Here is a 21423-nt window from a genome sequence, read left to right as displayed (position 1 = left end):
TTTTGTCTTATTAGTTCATATATACACATTCATGTGTGTTTATTTATTATTAGGTTCAATACTGTTACTGTACTGATACTACTGACTTGTGTTGTATTAGCTTTTTAAAAATAATGACAATAATAACAATTATTATTATTATTATTATTATTATTATTATTAAATGATATGAAATTTAACTTAATTTTACCAAGACATCTTTTTGAATATACAGGACTTTCCATAAGTTTTCACCCCCCTTTAACTTTTCCATACCTGTAGTGTTACAACCTGGAACTAAAAAGGACTTAATTAGGATTATACGTCACAAAATAGCCTTAATATTCAAATCAGTATACAGTAGCTTGCAAAAATATTTACAAATAAAAGATGTAAAAGTAGTGATTGTATAAGTATTCACCCCCTTGGATGAGGATGGCATAGTCAGAGAAACAACTGAAATATGAAGGGTAACGCTTAACATGATGCTACCACCACCGTGCTTCACATCGGGGATGGTGTTCTAAGGGTGATGAGCAGTGTTGAGTTGGGCCAAGGCCAAATTATGTTTTGGTCTTATCTCAAATATATCTCACTGTTATTATAATATAATATAATAACAGTGCACATTAAAGAATTTAAAGGTATCTGAAAAGTTTTTAGGATAAATCTGGGTTGTGAAAGGTTTTCAGTAAGCACTTATTATTCCATCAGGTTTTCTGTTTTTTTTTTTTTTTTTTTTCTTCTGAGGACAAAGAAAGCTTAAGAGAAACAAATGCAACAAAACTCCAACATAATAATTTTTAATAAAAATGAATAAAAGTTTATGGTCTTTTGTGTTTTTTCTAGGCATCTTTAGAAGAGGTCTGAGCTCGTCATCTGCTGTGACTCAGACTGTTATACCAGGACAAAACATCACCCTGCACTGCAACATCTCCACTAGCAATGAGATGGGCTGGTACCGGCATATCAAGGATGAGCTCACAATGATCATGTCAGCCACAACAGGAAATCTTAATAAAGAGCCAGCAGTGAATTACAATGAAGATCCTGAACACTTCCAGGCACTTTTTCAAACTGTAAGTTTTTTCTGAATGCTGTCTTAGAATCTTCTTTTTAGATGTTATATTCTTTTCAAATGTTAATGTATTCTCAGAGTGTGAAGGAGTGAGTATTACACATAATGCACTGTGAGTGATGATGTTGATTATTTTCCTATAACAGCATGCCCATAAGTGGGCTTTTCCTTTTATACGACAACAATTTACCAGTTACAATTTTTTTTATTTATTGAAGAATGACGCATCATACAGTTTATCCATTTAAAGTTATATTTAATGTTGTGGAATGTCCAAGAAACAAGTTAGTTCCTGTTCTCACTTATGTTATAGCAGCTATAAACAGTTGTTCTCTCACTTAAAAAAAAAAAAAAAAACACAACTTGTCATGTTACCAAGAAATTGCCACAAGCTGACACTGGAGACTCCTTCCATAAATGTTAAAATGGAAAATTCACTATATAAATGATCATTTTTCAAAAATCTGTTTATATGGCGCATCCACTGTACAAGTCCCTGCAAATGAGCTGTTACTATAGAAACGATAACGTATTAGAACGAGCGCATTAATATAAACCTGCACTACTGTCAGATCTGCTGTTATAGAAAATTAATCAACACCTTCTGACCAATCAGAATCCACAATTCAACAGACAAGTACTTTTTACAAATTAGAATTCGGGACACGACCTCTGTGTCTTTCTGATCATCGTGGACATCAGACTGTCTGATATAGGCCTGTATTACTGTGGTGCCAGACACACCAGGGGGGGGAGTGTGAACTTCGCAAGAGCTACCTCTCTGCAGTTTACAGGTGAGAGAAGAAAATTAATCTATAAAAATATATTTTCCATGTCTTTTTAGGATACAGCACCCTACTCCCTATTCACTACTAGGGTATTAATTAATTTCTACACCTATATCAGTTTACTACAATCTTAGAAACAAAGGATTTTATCTAGTATTCTACAGAGTTCTTTAGTTTGTCAGTTTGGGGAAATCTTTAAAAGTTCTATTGTTGAAGAAGGGTTGCTGAGTAGAACCTCTTTTTGGAATTTACAAAAATAACCCATAACTCTTGAGGAAACCGTTTGCATTTTATCTAAAACTCTAAGGGATTCTTTGTCTAAAAAAAGTTCATCTGTCTGGGGGAAACCCGTAAATGTTACATGTAGAAGAAGATTCCCTTCAGAAATTTATATAGAACCTATAGAAATTTACAACTGTTACACATTCAAAGAACACCTGAGGAACCTCTTGCGTTCGAAGACTGTAACAAGTAAGAAGATGAATACCCAATGGGTTCCTATTGAATTGATACACTCTTAGAACAAATGGGGTTCCTCAGGTGTTAACAGTTGGTAACAGGACCCTAAAACCCTTTTGGATTTTTCAACTAGTCCTTCTAAAGGGGAAAATTGTAAAGGTTCTACAGTGCATTATATACGTATTCACCCCCTTTAACCAGTCAAATTAGTCAGAGAAGCGAAGGGTAACTCTGAAGGAGCTGGAGCTCAGAAGGGAGAAGCTGTTCACAGCCTGGACACTCCACAACACTGCATTTTATGGAGGAATGGTGAGCTGTATCAAATCCCATTTGGAGTTTCTAAAAGGCATGCTGGAGACAAAGCAAATGTGGAGAAGGTTTCTCTGGTTTCTCTCTAATGGGACCAAAATGTAACTTTTTGGCCTTGGCACAAACTGCTCATCACTCTGAGAACACCATCCCCACTGTGAAGCATGGTGGTGGTAGCTTCATGTTGAGAGTTACCCTAGGCCTCTTGGTTGTTTGTCTGACTAATACCCTCTATATGTTCTGGTACAAACTCTCGGTTCTTCTAGGAACAGGTGTATTTATATTGAGATCGTGTGATACTTTAATTACACATAGATTGACTCCATTCAGTTAATTATATGACTTCTAATGGTAGCTGTTTAGAACAGAACTATTTTAACCACCAACACCTAAAACAAGCAGCCCAGGTAGATAAAGAATTTGCAGACTGACATTGCGGTGAAACTCCCCTGTATGAGCCAGTTGGTAGAGTCTGACTCTCCACTAAAGACATCCGTGCCTCCCAGAGTTGCAAGAAACTGTCTCACCATTACATTGGACCATTCAAGATTCTGCAAAGAATCAATGATGTCACATACAAGCTCGACCTGCCACGCCATCTGTCACATCAACAGTGTCCAACTACAACTCCCAAGGGACATTACATCCTACAAACCTGGCTGCCAACGACTCCAACTCCCAACACACATGCTCAAGCTCACCAGATTACTGATCATGCACATCTGGACTCGAGCACACACTATATTACGCATTCACAAATAAACATTCAATGCGAAGTATTGCCCAGTGTAGCCTCATCTCCTGATATACCAAGCCTTACTGTTCATGATTGTTTATCTGGTGTTGATCTTTGTTTGTCCCCTGGTTTTGGACAAGTCTTGCCTTGTTTGATCATTGCTGGATCTCTGCCTGTGTATACTTACCTCAACTTTACTTCACAATTAGGATTTGTTTGCTTGTTGTTAAAATAAAGCCTTTTACCTGCACCTGCAACCATCTCTGCCGCCTGACTTTAATATCCTAAAAGTGCTTTACAAGTGGTTTATTCCTCTTAAACCACACCAATATGCTATTCATGTTGTGCTTAGTTAGTTCCTGTTGTCAGTTATGTTAGAGAAGCTATTATCAGTCATTCCCTAACCAGTCTCTCATTCTTCCTCTCTCTTAAAGTTAATGTGACAAAAAATTGCAGCGTTTTACTGAGAAACCACAAAGCATAAACTCCTCTTACTTAGTTACAGCTTTACCTCTGTCAGTTACAAAGTGCTGACATTGGAGACTCCTTCCATAAATGTTAAATAAATGTCTTCTTCCAGAAAAGTTCACCATATCAAAGATTACACATTTTTTTTATTTTCCTTTATGTGGAGCGTCCACCTTACAAGTCACCGTGAATGACCCGTTACTATAGAAACGATAATGTATCAGCACAAGTGCATTTATATAAACCTGTGATTTGCAGCTGCACTACTGTCAGAGCTGCTGTTATAAAAAAAAAATAATAATCAGCACCTCCAGACTAATCAAAATGCAGAATCAGTGTGATGTTTCTTCCTGATCTACCAGTCAGGGATGAAATGAAACTGTCATTTGTTCATGGGAAATGGAACAGTATGAAGACCACCAGTTTCTTTGTAACACTTAAAAAATATATTAGCCCATGTTTTCAGTCACCACACTCATAGTGAAACTCGAGACCCCAATTCGTTTTTTAAGGCTTTTTTCAAACTCTGGTTTTATTGAGAAATGCCCACCTCAGTAAACAGTTTCCAGCCACAGCCTGACATATTCACTCCTTTCCTGTTCTTCACTCACGACACGCTGTGGTTTTGTGTTTCAGATGCGGTGAAGTACACGTCAGGGAGTGCGCAGTGCTGGACGGCTCTCATTTCTGTCTTCTGTGCACTCACTCTCATGTTCACGCTCTGCCTCGGTCTCGTCTACAAACGAGGTGAGAGGAGAAACCTTGAAATTTTCTGGAAGGCTTTGTCATTTTCTTTTCTTTCTTTGTCATTTTCTTTTTTTCAGCACATGATGTTCTTGTCTGAATCACGAATACCTCCCTTGAAATAACATTCCTTATACCCTGTCTAGTGCACTAAGTGCACTATATCTCCTAGAACAAGCCATATTGGATTCAGTTCCCTATTTAGTAAATAAAATAATGGCTTCACTTTATGTCCAATATAGAACTTCCTGAATACTCTCTGTACACTACATTGTGCATCAAGTAATAGTGTCTACTCAATGTGTAGTGTACATCTAGAAAGTAGGGAGCCATTTTAGATTGAGGGCCTTACTGCATGTTGTATGACTCCTGCATCCAGTTTAGTGTATTTGATAAAGCAAGCCATTTGGGATTTAGCTTCTTACTCACTAAAAAGTGTTCTACCTAGTCTAATAAATTACATCTTAACCTATGTAGTGCACTTTTAAAGGGAGCGTGGAACCATCTGAGATTTAATTTCATGCTCACTACATACATACATACATACATACATACATACATATATACGCTTCTATGGTTATTGTGCTTAATTTATTATTTCACCTACAAAAGAATAGATAGAATAGCTTCAGATTAAATGTGTACTTGTTTATAGTTATAATAGAATATTTGGGTTGAAATAGATTTAACTGAATAACTATTTTAACTGAAATATATTTCACTTCAACTGTATTAGAGTTAAACAATATTTGAATTAAACTATATTTGAGTTGAACAATGTTTGAATTCAACTACATTTGACGTGAGCAATATTTGAGTTGAAGTACTGTATACTTGGGATTAGTAACACTTACGTTCAAATATATATTTGAGTTTAACTATATTTGAAATTAACTATATTTGAATTGAACAATATTTGAGTTGAACAATATTCAAGTTAAACTATATTTGAGTTGATTACTATTTGACTTGAGCAATATTTGAGTTGAAATATATATCTGCAATTAGTTCTATTTGAACTGAACTATATTTGAGTTGAACTAATGTGAGTTAAGCAATATTTTATTTAAACTATATCTGAGTTGATGACATATTCAACTCAAATATTGCTAATATGTTTGAGTTGAACTATATTTGAGTTAAGTAATTATAAGAATTTATCTTTTTTCAGGCCTTCCTTCATCCTCCTGTATGAAGTGTGTGAAAGATAATGACATGAAGGTAAATACAGCACATTTTAACCATGTCATATTGTTCTCTTTAAGTTTTTTTATTTCCATTATTGGAAGTAAATCTCCACAGCTAGGTTTAAAATGTATAATCCAACAATGTACTGAATGATTTTTAAAAAAAAAAAAACCTATCAAATTATGATTGGGACTGATTGTGATTTTAGACTCAGAGCAAATATGACTTTCCTCTATTTTAAGGGGAAACATAACAACACACACTTTAGTTATAGTTAATAAAATGTCAAGAGGCTAGTTAGCATTACACAGATATGAGCATGCTATTTACATCAGTCCGGAGTTCATTCAAGAGACAAATTCAGTTCATGTTTAAACCTGCATTCAGTATATCCTGTGTGAGTTAGAGCTGAACTGAAAGCAGCCCAATGAGCTGTACGCGAGTTTAAATATTAACAATCGTGTATTGTTCCAAACGGTTCGTCTCACGCACCTGCTTTATCTAATATTACCCAGAGACAACAGCATGCAAATGAGAGTCGGTTTTCTCAGGGAACTTCCATGAGTGTTACAGAAGCACAAGGTCAAAAGACTAGCAGACAAAACAATTGCCAGAAAATCACAAAAACAAGCTAGCAAGGTCAGAACATAAATATTTCTCATAGATAATAAATTATAGATCATCAAACACACAAACAATGGTCTATTAATGCTGCAAAGATAAGGCTCAAGATAAACGCAGGTATGCCAAATGCTAGGCTTTATGCTAACAGTAACAGTAGTCTAGAATTGTATCACTAAAAAGAGTCACTAGCAGAAATAATAACAGTATTTCAGAGCTAATTAATTAGCGAATTAGTGTTTAGTGTATGAGAACTTGAAATGAATCAACTTTCATTTCATACACGACTAACGATAATTACCGTCCTCTGATTGGAAGATGTCGGTATTCCGAGTCTGAATGTGGAAGAGCATTATATTTTAAAATATATATTTTAGAATACATACAAATATTAGATTTTTTTTTTTTTTTTAGAAAACATACATTTTGACCTATATTTAGGACTATACTGCTATTTGAGCAATGTATTTATGATTATGAACATATTTCCTTTACAGTAAAATATATGTCAGTATATGTGAAATTCATGGCTATATGTTCACAACAAATAAACAAATACATTGTTTATTGCATGCTGCAATATATTCTTAAATATTGGTAAAATTTGCGAATAATTTTAACACATATGTGATTTTATGAAGTAGCATATTGCTTTTCCATATGGGACACGTCATGCTTACATCTCACATGTACACAGCTACATGCTAATGGTAGCTAATGTTCTACAGAAATAACAAGAACTGGCACTTTTATCTAAAATGAGAATATATGAACACTTAAAATCGGAATAATGGGAAGTTTTTCCCATCATCTGGCTCTACTTTAGAGAGAAATGAGCATTAGTTTGAATACACACTCGCTTGTTAATCAGTACTCTGCCACTCATGGCTCATTTCTCAGTGTTAAACCCGACTCCAGGGGAAATCCCTTAAACAGCAAGAATAACGCGTGTGAATACCGAAAAATAAAACTGCTCTCGTTTAAATAAAAGACTGAAGAGTGTTTTGTTAAATGGCTGGATTTCTTGAATGAATTTTTATATTTGTCATTTATTTATTAATTATTTTAAAATATATTATTTTATTATTAAGCTATTTTTGATTAATCGTCTCACATGTTCTTGCAGATGTAATTAGTTTGACACCTCTGTTTCCTGTTATCACATTAACTAGTGTGTGTATGTGTGTGTGTGTGTGTGTGTGTGTGTGTGTGTAGGAGACGGATTTGCAGTATGCAAGTCTCAGACACAATGCAACACCTCGGGAGAGAAACGCTCCAGCTGCTAACCACAACGTGACCTATGACACTGTTGCCAAAAAGGTCACCAAAAGTCCCAGAGTTTAAGCTTAAACGTCTGCGTTACTACTTACGTGTGTGTGTGTGTGTGTGTGTGTGTGTGTGTGTGTGTGTGCGTGTGCGCGCACGCGCGTGTCTGTGTGTGTGTGAGACAGAGAGAGAGAGAACAAGACCAAATATACAGTAACTTACATCACACCCATACAGATGTTTCTTCATATTCAGTATCAGTTTATTTATTACGTTTGGCTTATTTGCATATCATTTGCATATTTTTATTGTAGCTTAAAGAAAAACATATATGTAGCTTAAAATCCTTTATGTATAAATGCAGAGTGTTTAAAAAGCCAGTGTTTAAATCTGTCATGTAGCATTGTCGTGGTGTTTAAGCCTGTACCAGCAGTGTGATAGGAATAAATAAATCATGCGCATGAATAATAAATCAGATTTAAGTGAATAAATAAAGCGCTTTTTGTGTTTACACACGGCTGATTCTTAGGTGTGTGTGAATAAAAAGACGGATTTCTGGACTTTCCCTGAATTTACGTACTGTTTATCACAAACGATTATCCACTTCCTTTCATCACTTCTTCAGTGAGTTAAAGCCAAGACGCCATTTTTAGGTGAAGTCCCAGGTTTTTTTTTCTTTTCCATTAAAAAAAAAAAACATAGTTTTTGCATTTGTCATTAAAAGTCATTTTAAAATGAAACAATTCTACCACAGTGACTTCGAAATCATCACGAACACTCAACATTATTAATGCAAACTGTTAATTATTGTTAGTTTTTATTGTCAGTAAACTGGGCTCCATTCTCATGGAAGTGGTTTATTTATTAAGGTTAATAAAGTTTATAAAGTTAATGGTTTATTTAATAAAGTTACGGTTCTTCAGGCACTGTGGGAAATTCTGCGTTTGCGTTGTTCTAAAAGTGTGTTAGTAGAGTTTTATTTCTTACATTTACAAATAATCTGGAAGAAATATGTCGAACATGATCAAAGCCATGACCTGAGGACAAACGAAAACTGATGACACGGCAGATTTTCACTCTGAAAAAGGCGTTATTTCATTTGTGTTTAACTAGTTAGACTCCTTTGTGTAGGTGTGTGTGTGTGTGTGTGTGTGTTCTATGGTGTGTGTGAAGGTGAGTGTGTGTGTGTGTGTTCTATGGTGTGTGTTTTCTATGGCGTGTGTGTCTGTTCTATGGTGTGTGTAGGTGTGTGTGTGTGTTATGGTGTGTGTTCTATGGTGTGTGTTCTATGGTGTGTGTGTGTGTGTGTGTGCTCTATGGTGTGTGTTATGGTGTGTGTGTGTTATGGTGTGTGTGTGTTCTATGGTGTGTGTGTGTGTGTGTGTGTGCTCTATGGTGTGTGTTAGAGTGTGTTCTATGGTGTGTGTGTGTGTGTGTGTGTGTGTGTGTGTTCTATGGTGTGTGTGTAGGTGTGTGTGTGTGTGTGTGTGTGTGTGTGTGTGTGTTCTATGGTGTGTGTGTAGGTGTGTGTGTGTGTGTGTGTGTTCTATGGTGTGTGTGTAGGTGTGTGTGTGTGTGTGTGTTCTATGGTGTGTGTGTAGGTGTGTGTGTGTGTGTGCTCTATGGTGTGTGTTATGGTGTGTGTGTGTTATGGTGTGTGTGTGTTCTATGGTGTGTGTGTAGGTGTGTGTGTGTGTGTGTGTGTGTGTGTTCTATGGTGTGTGTGTAGGTGTGTGTTTAGGGGTCAGCAGCAGTGTGGAGTAAATGACTTGCTGCCTGCTTTGCTGATTCCAGCCTCGAGCTCTCCAGTTCTGCTTCCCCAGTGACGCATAGTGGATCTGAAACACACACACAGACAAACACACACACACACGCACACACACACACACACACACACACACACACACACACTTATCTGGGCTGAGTTTTACAGTTACAGTTTCAAGTGACAGCATTTTTGTAGGCAATACTGAACTATATAAAACATGTTTTAAAAATAGCTGTTTTTTAAAATAGCATTTAAAAATGTTTTTAAAACTGTGTTTTATAAATGAGTTATTAGTTTTTATTTAATTATTATTATTATTTTGAGTATACTTCTGCAACTTCATTTATTACTTTTGTTATCTATTACCTTTAATACAAGATTAATGAAGTGAGGATGCAGCACTCACCTCATCATTATAGCTCCTCAATCGATCTGTCAGACACACACACATGCAAACACACACACACACACACACACACACACACACATCAGTAGTTCATTCATATTCATTAACAGTTTATATTTTTTGACTTCACGTCACACTCGCAGGTTACGAGTCTCTTGTGTCGCATGTAGTTTCTGTCTTGTGGGCGTGGCCTGTCCAGTGGTTCTTTTTTTTTTTTTTTCTTCTGATGTGAAACAGTCGAAGCTATATACAAATTAAATAACGCACTAATCAGTGTAAAAAAAATCGACTCAGTTGTGTGATTTACACGTTACGTGCTCAGCTTTATTCTCAGATTAGATTAGCAAAACAGGCTAACTATACTAGCTACTTACACTCACCAGAGACACTAACGATCTCTGCTACTTCCTTCCAAGCTTTAACACCACACACACACCGCAGGATTCATCTGAGGAATTATTTGATGACGATTGTTTGGATTTATTGCTTCTTTACATCATCAGGACTAATTTGCATATCAGTGAGAAAATTATCTGAATTGTGGCATCGTGTCACACAGGTATGAAGAAAACGAATGTTCACCTGGTGCTCACTTCACGTTAAAGTGTTAGCAGATTTAAAGGAACTGACCTGCTGACTGAAGCGTCACTGCATCAGCACCGGTACTGTGGGTCTTCTGCAGACGCTGCACACTTTCCTCTGGATTGGAGGCTAATAAATAAAATTAAAACATAAATAATCAAATATTTATAACCCACAGCTATGAAAACTTCTATACACTAACCCGAGGATTCAGTGCAGCTTTATTACACACTTAGTGTCTTTCTTTCAAATGTATTCAGTAATAATGACTTGCTAACAAGAAGCTTGCTAGCTATATTAGATGCTAACAATGTGGTGAGCTGATGAGCAGCAAAATTAAATTCAATCAAACCTAATTTTAATGTTCTTGTTAAATAAACAGCTTTAGTTGCCATTTAAAAAATGCAGGTACAGCAGTGCATTCTGGGTAACGTGTACACTCAAAGAATCTGCTAATTATGTGGCAAATGTCTAGTGAATAAAAGTTCACATGTTTGAATAAAGAAGCGATTAAAAGAGTAATTCTGCTGAGAGTTGCCTTATAAGGGAAAAGGGGGTGGAGCTAAACTGCTCTGTTATGGATGGGCGGGGTTAATTTCCAGGTGAGAAAAATGTAAACAGATGCTGGAACTGATGAAATTAGTGAATCCACGATGTGGCAAAATTACAAATCACAGTTTATGTGTTAGATATATTTATATTTATATTTATCAGATTTATTATTTATAATTTTATCATTTCCTTTATAACACCTTTAAATATTACAAACTGAAGCTTTTAGTTAAGTTTTCTGGACTTCTTTTTATTTGAAACGTTTCCCTTTTTTTTTTTTTTTTTTTTGGAAGAAATAACTAGAAGTGTATTTTTTAATGATGTTGCAGTTAAATATTTCACCTGTAGTTTTTTTTCTGCTGCTGAACTTCAGACACATGATCACCGACAGCAGAACGACTGTAACCACAGCTAACACACACAGAGCGAGGACGGCAACCAGCACCACTGACACACACACACACACACACACATGAACATGTATACATTTTGAAGCACAACAACCTTTATACTAAATAACAGATGTGCTACTATGCCACAACGTAAACATTCCTAAGCAGCACCTGATGTACAGTATAGTTAAACGGTTCATATGTGAGAGCTTTCATTTATTAATATTATTTTTTTACACCAAACTTTGTGAGTGAGTGAATGACCACAACTTAAAGGACTCCAAGAATTATTTTTTAAAATCCACCTCTAGGTGGTGCTCTAACTCACACTCATAAGTTTGAGAACCACACAACATCAAATCATCATTCTTCTTTCTCCTGATGACTTGGAAGGTGTGGATTGGAACTAATTTGTGATTTTCCAATGAAGAAGTCGGACAATTTTAATTATTTCAATTTTTCACTTCTTCTCTTAAAAGTTTTGTGCAATCATTTATGAAATTTGGGTCACAGCATTATGAGACAAAATTCTCTGATTTTTGAACTGTCAAACTTTAGCAGTGGCTTGACATATTGCCATTAGTACATCTCCTCAGGAACAAGCGTTATTGGTCCCAGTGGCTTCTGGTCTTGGGGGGTGTCAGGGGGCAAAAAAGTGCTTGGGCCTTTTAATTGCTGCTTGAAGTTACATCATTACACATTCCTGCTGTGAGCTGTTAGTATTTTTACTCATAACAATTTTATCACATTTCAGTATTAATTCTTAAACATGATGATTAACAGATGCAGTAGAAATGTAGAAATGTAATCTCTGAATCACAGCCACACCCCCGAGTAGTGATTAAACAGTGATTACCTTTCAGTGTGGCACGACTGCAATGCAGTGATGAAAGTGAAAGGGGAATTACATTCACTTCTGACTGAAGTCAGCGATTAATTTAAAAAAATGTAAAAAAAAAAAAAAAAAAAAAAAAGAAAGAAAAGAAAAAAGAAATCAATACTCCGCTGATGGTCTTTCCTTAAAAAGATGTAAGGGAAGGTCTTGCTTTTCAGTGTGGAACGTTTCCTGCATGTCACTAATAAAAGACAATACTGTGTGTGTGTGTGTGTGTGTGTTGTGTATTTGTGTTATGAGAGTGTTTTTGACTCTGACACTGAATGCACTCTAGAGAAAACACCATGGGATTTATACAGTGAGTAGGGGGTGTGATTTGGGCCACGCCCACAGGGGACGGATGAGTGATGAGTGTGTAGTGTACAGAATAGTTTACTAGGATTATAACTTGTCTGTGTTAGTGTGCAGTCAGTGTACCATTTCCAGACTTCTGAGGAATGTTATTTCCCGATTCTGTTGTTTCTGAAAGGCAAAATTATGGCACACATTAACATCAGTGTATTATTACCAACATTAATAAAAATGATATAGAGTATTAATGAACACACACACACACACATGTGAAACAGTAGAAATGGTGTTTTAGTACCTGCAGTAGGACACCATTGTGTGTTGCTCTCTGCAGATTTACATAAAGTTCATTAAAATTCACTCAATTTGTAAATGCACATAAAATAAAAAATGCACATAAAATTCCCAATACAGCTCTCGAAACAGTAAACAGGTATTTAATTCACAGTCGTTACTGGGGAAAACCACTCGCTCTTTCCACAGTTCTTGATTTCTATCAGAGTTTAAAGTAGAAAATTTTAGAAAGGGGATTTTATGTGAATTAAAACAAACAAAGGTTGCCATGTTGGGTGTTTTGTCTCTCAGCCAAACTTCACTGGCTGATAATTCAGCATTTTTTATATTAAAAACTATAATTCTAAAACTCAGTATATTTTAAAAATATATATTTCAAATATATTTATGTATTTGAGAACAATTAAAGCATTAGACATTATCACACTGTTATAATTCTACATTATAATGAACTTATATAAAATTTGAGTTTACTGGAGATTTAATAAACTCAATACCATTAGCCAAATGAGATGTTGCCAGATTGAACAGTTTCACCCCATGAAGATTTTATTATTATTATTATTATTATCCTGACTGAGCATTAAAAGTGTATTTAATGTGATAAATATCATGTTCTGATTATGAGCTAAATTCTGCCCCTGTAAAATAATATAGTAAAAACTGCTTCATGTGTAATGAGGGTTTTTTAAGAAAGAGTTTTAAATTAAGATAAATAAATAAATAAGTTTTAAATTTGTAAGGTTTTTATTTATTTATTTATTTATTTATTTATTTATAAGTTGGTTTAGTTTTGTTGAGAGTTTTGTTTTTGGGTTTGTTTACTTGAATTTTTATTAAACTTTTATATTTTGGGTATATAAGATATATTACAATATATTTTTAAAAGATTTTTAAACATTAGTATATTTCAGAATATTTGAGCATATTTCCAATATTCTCTTTATATTATATTTAAAATGTTGTGCATATTTTTCTTGAATATATTCAAAATCAGATTCTTAAAAAATTATTAGAATTTTATTTTAGCAAACTGTTAAAAAATAGAAAAACGTCTTTTTCTCACAATTTTAAGAATTTATCAAAATGTATATCAGAATCAGCTTGATTTTTCATATATAAATTAGCATTTTATTTAGTTTATTTTTATCGTTCATTTAATTTTATTTTTATTTTAATTATATTTGAGGGATTTCTGGGAAATTGTCTGTATTAAGGTTTTTTTTTTTTTAGAACATTTCAGAAATATTAAAGAGCCTTTAAAGAATATTTCAGAATCAGGTTTTTAAAAATGTATCTATTGATTAAATACAGTATGTTAAAATAAAACATTTTAAATTTTTTACTTTTTAGAATATATTGGATGAATATATAAGCAGATATTATTATTATTATTATTATTATTATTATTATTATTATTATTATTTGAGAATTTATTGTATATAATTTGAGACCTGACCTGATGTGACAGTAACAGCAGCGATGTCTTTGCCGCTGCAGAAGTACGTCCCTGAGTCGAGCCACTGTATGTTGAGGATCTGTAGATGGTTTGAAGTGTGTGTGAAGCGTGAGTCTGGATCCGGCCGTTCCTTTAAGACTGTTCCGTTCTTGAAGCGTGTAGAGATGAACTCTTTCTTCGATTCGGCGGTGTGTTTAAAAGCCCAGCGCTGTTTAGGCAACGTACAACGCAGATACAGAGTTCCACCTTCACACACAACAGCATCATAACCTGCAGAGCGAAAAATAAAAATAATAAACAGAAAGAAAAATATAAACACAAAAGTAAAAGCACAAATACGTATGGTGATGTGTGAGGTGTACCTGTGAGTACAATGTTGACGTGTGAGGTGTACCTGTGAGTACAATGTTGACGTGTGAGGTGTACCTGTGAGTACGATGGTGAGGTGTGAGGTGTACCTGTGAGTACGATGGTGAGGTGTGAGGTGTACCTGTGAGTACGATGGTGAGGTGTGAGGTGTACCTGTGAGTACGATGGTGATGTGTGAGGTGTACCTGTGAGTACGATGGTGATGTGTGAGGTGTACCTGTGAGTACGATGGTGAGGTGTGAAGTGTACCTGTGAGTACGATGGTGAGGTGTGAGGTGTACCTGTGAGTACGATGGTGAGGTGTGAGGTGTACCTGTGAGTACGATGGTGATGTGTGAGGTGTACCTGTGAGTACGATGGTGAGGTGTGAGGTGTACCTGTGAGTACGATGGTGAGGTGTGAGGTGTACCTGTGAGTACGATGGTGAGGTGTGAGGTGTACCTGTGAGTACGATGGTGATGTGTGAGGTGTATCTGTGAGTACGATGGTGATGTGTGAGGTGTACCTGTGAGTACGATGGTGAGGTGTGAGGTGTACCTGTGAGTACGATGGTGATGTGTGAGGTGTACCTGTGAGTACGATGGTGATGTGTGAGGTGTACCTGTGAGTACGATGGTGATGTGTGAGGTGTACCTGTGAGTACGATGGTGATGTGTGAGGTGTACCTGTGAGTACGATGGTGAGGTGTGAGGTGTACCTGTGAGTACGATGGTGATGTGTGAGGTGTACCTGTGAGTATGATGGTGATGTGTGAGGTGTACCTGTGAGTACGATGGTGATGTGTGAGGTGTACCTGTGAGTATGATGGTGATGTGTGAGGTGTACCTGTGAGTACGATGGTGAGGTGTGAGGTGTACCTGTGAGTATGATGGTGAGGTGTGAGGTGTACCTGTGAGTACGGTGACGTGTGAGGTGTACCTGTGAGTACGATGGTGATGTGTGAGGTGTACCTGTGAGTACGATGGTGATGTGTGAGGTGTACCTGTGAGTATGATGGTGATGTGTGAGGTGTACCTGTGAGTATGATGGTGATGTGTGAGGTGTACCTGTGAGTATGATGGTGACGTGTGAGGTGTACCTGTGAGTACGATGGTGATGTGTGACGTGTACCTGTGAGTACGATGGTGAGGTGTGAGGTGTACCTGTGAGTACGATGGTGATGTGTGAGGTGTACCTGTGAGTACGATGGTGATGTGTGAGGTGTACCTGTGAGTACGATGGTGATGTGTGAGGTGTACCTGTGAGTACGATGGTGAGGTGTGAGGTGTACCTGTGAGTACGATGTTGACGTGTGAAGTGTACCTGTGAGTACGGTGACGTGTGAGGTGTACCTGTGAGTACGATGTTGACGTGTGAAGTGTACCTGTGAGTACGATGGTGATGTGTGAGGTGTACCTGTGAGTACGGTGACGTGTGAGGTGTACCTGTGAGTACGGTGACGTGTGAGGTGTACCTGTGAGTACGATGTTGACGTGTGAAGTGTACCTGTGAGTACGATGGTGATGTGTGAGGTGTACCTGTGAGTACGGTGACGTGTGAGGTGTACCTGTGAGTACGATGTTGACGTGTGAGGTGTACCTGTGAGTACGATGGTGATGTGTGAGGTGTACCTGTGAGTACGATGGTGATGTGTGAGGTGTACCTGTGAGTACGATGGTGAGGTGTGAGGTGTACCTGTGAGTACGATGTTGACGTGTGAAGTGTACCTGTGAGTACAATGTTGACGTGTGAGGTGTACCTGTGAGTACGATGGTGAGGTGTGAGGTGTACCTGTGAGTACGGTGACGTGTGAGGTGTACCTGTGAGTACGATGTTGACGTGTGAAGTGTACCTGTGAGTACGATGTTGACGTGTGAGGTGTACCTGTGAGTACGATGGTGATGTGTGAGGTGTACCTGTGAGTACGATGGTGATGTGTGAGGTGTACCTGTGAGTACGATGGTGAGGTGTGAGGTGTACCTGTGAGTACGGTGATGTGTGAAGTGTACCTGTGAGTACGGTGATGTGTGAGGTGTACCTGTGAGTACGATGGTGATGTGTGAGGTGTACCTGTGAGTACGATGTTGACGTGTGAGGTGTACCTGTGAGTACGATGGTGATGTGTGAGGTGTACCTGTGAGTACGATGTTGACGTGTGAGGTGTACCTGTGAGTACGATGGTGAGGTGTGAGGTGTACCTGTGAGTACGGTGATGTGTGAGGTGTACCTGTGAGTACGATGGTGATGTGTGAGGTGTACCTGTGAGTACGATGGTGATGTGTGAGGTGTACCTGTGAGTACGATGGTGAGGTGTGAAGTGTACCTGTGAGTACGATGTTGACGTGTGAAGTGTACCTGTGAGTACAATGTTGACGTGTGAGGTGTACCTGTGAGTACGATGGTGAGGTGTGAGGTGTACCTGTGAGTACGATGTTGACGTGTGAAGTGTACCTGTGAGTATGATGTTGACGTGTGAGGTGTACCTGTGAGTACGATGGTGAGGTGTGAGGTGTACCTGTGAGTACGATGTTGACGTGTGAAGTGTACCTGTGAGTATGATGTTGACGTGTGAGGTGTACCTGTGAGTACGGTGACGTGTGCTATGAGTCGGCTGTTGCAGTAGTACAGGCCCGAGTCTCTCGTTTCTATGTCACTGATGTACAGCATCCCGTCTGAAAAGAATTTCTGCTTTGTGCTGTTCACATTCATCAGACCCGTACCTCCATGTCTCCACTCTACGTCTGATTGGCCGTCACACGACAGCAACAGGAAGTGCTCTTTGGGCACAAACACTCTCCGCACTGACATTAGACCACATAAACACCTTTATGTCAGTTATCATATTTATATACAGCTTTAAAATAATGTGTCCAGCGTTACAGTGAAAACTACATGCACATCATGAATACAGGAAAGACAGATCACCATATAATCTTCATATAATCAAGTTATGATTTTATCATCATTACTTGATGACTTAAGATCCCCTTGCGCTAATCTTCTCCACTTTTATGTACAAAAGATCTGGAGTGCATTACCAGTAAACATTCAGACTCCATCTATCATTAAAAAAAAAAAACTTTCGCCTGGGACTAATTTTTTTTGTTATTTTTATTTTCATAATTATTTTTTACATTTTTAAAAATATTTTTCATTATTGCACTTTCATTCTATTCTTTAAATTATACTGTATATATTTATTTAAAAATAATAAAATATAAAATAATGTTTACAAATATATAAATAATATAACAAAAAATATTTTTTATTTAACTTTTAGTTTTGAAAATTTTGTATTATTATTTTTTTTCCCTCTGCCACTTCTTTTTTCCCTCCTTATTATCTGCTTATTTCATTATTTTATCTTTTAAAGCAATTATTTTTCTTTTTCCATTTCTTTCCTTTCACAAAAACACTGTTTTGAAGGTTTGAACTGCATTTTAAATCTATGAAAGATTACATGAAAATTAATTTCATTATTATTATTATTATTAAAGAGGAAATTTTATCGAGCCTATTAATATTAATATTTCAAATCTGAAGCCTGAAATATTCTTAGATTTATATTTTACTTAATTCTTTAAATAAATTCTTGAAATCAGCAAAAAGGCTTTTTTTAATCATTAATAAAGAAGGAAAGAGTGAAGTCAGAGGGGAAACATTACTGCAGCTCAACATCATCTTCCCTTTTCTGTCTTTAAACAGAAAAGTCACACCACACCACAGCGCTGCTGAGTTCTGGATTGTGATTGGTCAGAAGGTGTTGATTAATTCTCTATAACAGCAGCTCTGACAGTAGTGCAGCTGCACATCACAGGTTTATATTAATGCGCTCGTTCTAATGAGTTATGGTTTCTATACTAACGGCTCCTTCACAGGGACGTGTACAGCAGACGCACATTAAAAAATGTGTGTAATCGTTGATATGGTAAAGTTTTCTGTAAGGGGATGTTTATGTAACATTTATGGAAGGAGTCTCCAGTGTCAGCGCTTTGTAACAGTCAGAGATAAAGCTGTAAATTTGACGTTTTCTGAAGTGAGAACAGGAGCTTGTTTTGAGTAATATGAAAACCTTAACACACACGCAAACACACACACACACACACACACACACACATGCACACATACAGCACATGCACATAAGTCACATATACAGTCAGGTCCATAAGTATTGGGACAGTGACACAGTTTTGGAAATGTTGCCTCTGTACATCACCACAGTAGATTTAAAATGAAGCAATCAAGATGTGATTAAAGTGTAGACTTTCAGCTTTAATTCAAGGGCTTTAACAGAAATATTGCATTAGCTATTTAGGAGTTACAACCATTTTTTATAGAGTCCCTCCATTTTCACAGGCTCACAAGTAATTGGACACTTAACTGATGAGCAGTTTATGAAAAAATGACGAAAATTGTGTCACTGTCCAAATACTTATGAACCCGACGGCAGATACACAGACATACGAGCATGACAAAGTATAAATGGATGCTGTGTGTTTCCTTTGTGGCTTATGTCTCCCCTTTATCAGTAGGAACACACACGCACACACACACACACACACACACACACACACACACATACACTCTGAGTTACTGCATAAATGACTGTTTTCTCCTTTACATAAATAGCATTTAACAGTTCAGGAGCTGATGATACACACCTACATAGTTTAATTTAAGCAGCAATGGTGTGGAATTATTATTATTATTATTATTAGTAGTAGTAGTAGTACTGTTGTTATTGTTGTTGTTGTGTAATGGTCTTTTTTCTAAACACTAATTCAGCAGTTTTAGCTCTTTTGGCTAAATTGTATTGATTGTCTACACACACACACACACACACACACCTATATATATATATATATATATATATATATATATATATATATATACATACATACACAATATGTTTATTTATGCATTACAATAAATAAATAAATAAATAAATAAACAAACACTCCAAGTATGACAGTATGCAGCATTATTTCAGCTTTTGGCACTTTCTACTTCACTCTAATTTCATTTTATTTAATTATATATAAAGAGAAAATTAGATAAAATAATTTTTTATTATTAAAACTCAAGTAATAAAAGGTGCAGACCCCACTGTGTGTGTGTGTGTCTTTGCTAGCAAAGACCAATATAGACCCCAGATCAGTGTCTTATTTTTCACACAGATTTTTTAATACTGTAAGAATTAATACTTTTAAAATGAATTTCCTACCTGTGACAGCTTCATTAGTGATGAATAAAGCGAGCGAGATGAACATGCAGACCTTCCGGACGTTACTCATGGTGAATATTTCACTAACTGACTCCCGTCTCTCCTTCTTTCCATCACAACTTCCTGCTCAAGCCCATGATGATGTGTGTGTGTGGGTGTGTGCGTGTGTGTGTGTGTGGGTGGTTATTTTAGGAAATGTCTTGCACTGAAGGATCATGTGAAGAGTCTTTAATTAGGAGACAATGATATTATACCACATTTCCAAACTTTGTAAGATTTATTTTTTGTCATAAAAACAAAACATTAAGTGAGTCAGAAGAGATAAACAACATAAAATGTATACTTCTAAATTTAGGTAATACAGTCAGGTCCGGAAGTATTTGGACAATGATGGAGTTTTTGTGATTTTGCCTTAATACACCACCACAATGGATTGAAACAAAACAATCAAGATGTGATTGAAGTGTAGACTTTCAGCTTTATTTTAAGAGGTTCCACAAAAATATGGCTTTTACCATTTAGGAATTACAGCCATTTTCAACAAAGTACCTCCATTTTCAGGGGCTCAAAAGTATTTGGACAATTGACTGACAAGAAGTTAATTGACCAGGTGTGGTCCATTCCCTCGTTACTTCAAGATAAATGAAGCAGATAAAAGGTCTGGAGTTTATCAGGTATTGAGTTGGCATTTGGCAGCTGTTCGACTGGAGATACCAATATGAAGCCCAAGGAGATCTCAATGCAAGTGAAGGAGGCCATCATTAGGCTGAAAAAACAACATAAATCTATAAGAGAGACAGCAAAAACCTTAGGTGTGGCCAAATCAACAGTTGGGTACATTCTTAAAAAGAAAGAAAGCACTGGTGAGCTCAACAACATCGAAAGGCCTGGAAGACCACGGAAGACAACTAAAGTGGATGATCACAGAATCCTTTCCTTGGTGAAGAAAAACCCCTTCACAACATCAAAAGAAGTCAAGAATACTCTGGAGAAGGAGACAGATTAACTTGTACCAGAATGATGGGAAGAGAAAAGTATGATGAAAGAAAGGAACAGCTCATGATCCAAAGTATACCACATCATGTGTCAAATATGGTGGAGGCAGTGTTATGGCATGGGCATGTATGGCTGCCAATGGAACGGGCTCACTGGTGTTTATTGATGATGTGAATGCTTACAGAAGTAGCAAGATGAATTCTGAGGTGTATAGGGCTATACTCTCTGCTCACATTCAGCCAAATGCTACAAAGGATGGGATGATAGGATGCCGCTTCACAGTGCAGGTGGATAATGACCCTAAACATACTGCGAAAGCAGCTCAAGACTTTTTGAAGGCAAAGAAATGGAATATTCTTCAATGGCCAAGTCAGTCGCCTGATCTCAACCCAATAGAGCTGCTTTTCACTTACTGAAGACAAGACTGAAGGCAGAAAGACCCACAAACAAGCAGCAACTGAAGGTGGCTGCAGTGAAGGCCTGGCAAAGCATCTCCAGGGAGGAAACTCAGAATTTGAGTTTTGAGAACATGGGCTCCAGACTTCAGGCAGTCATTGACTGCAAAGGATTTTCATCCATG

At 36.8% G+C, this 21423-nt stretch overlaps 2 protein-coding genes across 3 annotated transcripts in view; one reads left to right on the top strand and one right to left on the bottom strand.

The window, feature by feature from the left end:
- The window catches only part of LOC113545660 (uncharacterized), a 10430-nt gene extending 2128 nt beyond the window's left edge, over window positions 1-8302 (top strand). For both annotated transcript variants that reach the window (XM_026945095.3, XM_026945094.3), the window contains exons 2-6: window positions 829-1058; window positions 1713-1851; window positions 4454-4564; window positions 5733-5782; window positions 7586-8302. In XM_026945095.3, the coding sequence (XP_026800896.1) occupies window positions 930-1058; window positions 1713-1851; window positions 4454-4564; window positions 5733-5782; window positions 7586-7714 (558 nt within the window). In that variant the 5' untranslated portion in view covers window positions 829-929 and the 3' untranslated portion in view covers window positions 7715-8302. The remainder of the gene's footprint in view (window positions 1-828; window positions 1059-1712; window positions 1852-4453; window positions 4565-5732; window positions 5783-7585) is intronic.
- Window positions 8303-9209: 907 nt separating this feature from the next.
- Window positions 9210-19968, bottom strand: LOC113545587 (uncharacterized). Its single transcript, XM_034307525.2, has 9 exons — window positions 19848-19968; window positions 17203-17424; window positions 14276-14545; window positions 12821-12850; window positions 12649-12693; window positions 11287-11391; window positions 10441-10521; window positions 9811-9836; window positions 9210-9474 (listed from the first exon to the last, which is right to left on the bottom strand). Exons 1-9 carry the CDS (start codon window positions 19915-19917, stop codon window positions 9349-9351), a joined length of 975 nt encoding a protein of 324 aa, XP_034163416.2. The 5' UTR covers window positions 19918-19968; the 3' UTR covers window positions 9210-9348.
- Between the last annotated feature and the right edge of the window lie 1455 nt (window positions 19969-21423).

Source organism: Pangasianodon hypophthalmus, chromosome 9 (assembly GCF_027358585.1).
Source record: "Pangasianodon hypophthalmus isolate fPanHyp1 chromosome 9, fPanHyp1.pri, whole genome shotgun sequence".
NCBI lineage: Eukaryota > Metazoa > Chordata > Actinopteri > Siluriformes > Pangasiidae > Pangasianodon > Pangasianodon hypophthalmus.
Note: the sequence above shows the minus strand (reverse complement) of the source record. Positions and strands in the feature narration are given on the sequence as shown.

Coding starts and splice junctions, on each gene's coding strand:
- LOC113545587 (XM_034307525.2), bottom strand. CDS start 19,917: ATGAGTAACGTCCGGAAGGTCTGCATGTTCATCTCGCTCGCTTTATTC. Junction 9,837..10,440: donor AGTGACGCTTCAGTCAGCAG/GTCAGTTCCTTT, acceptor TGTGTCTGACAG/ATCGATTGAGGAGCTATAAT. Junction 9,475..9,810: donor TGAGGAGCTATAATGATGAG/GTGAGTGCTGCA, acceptor TGTGTGTTTCAG/ATCCACTATGCGTCACTGGG.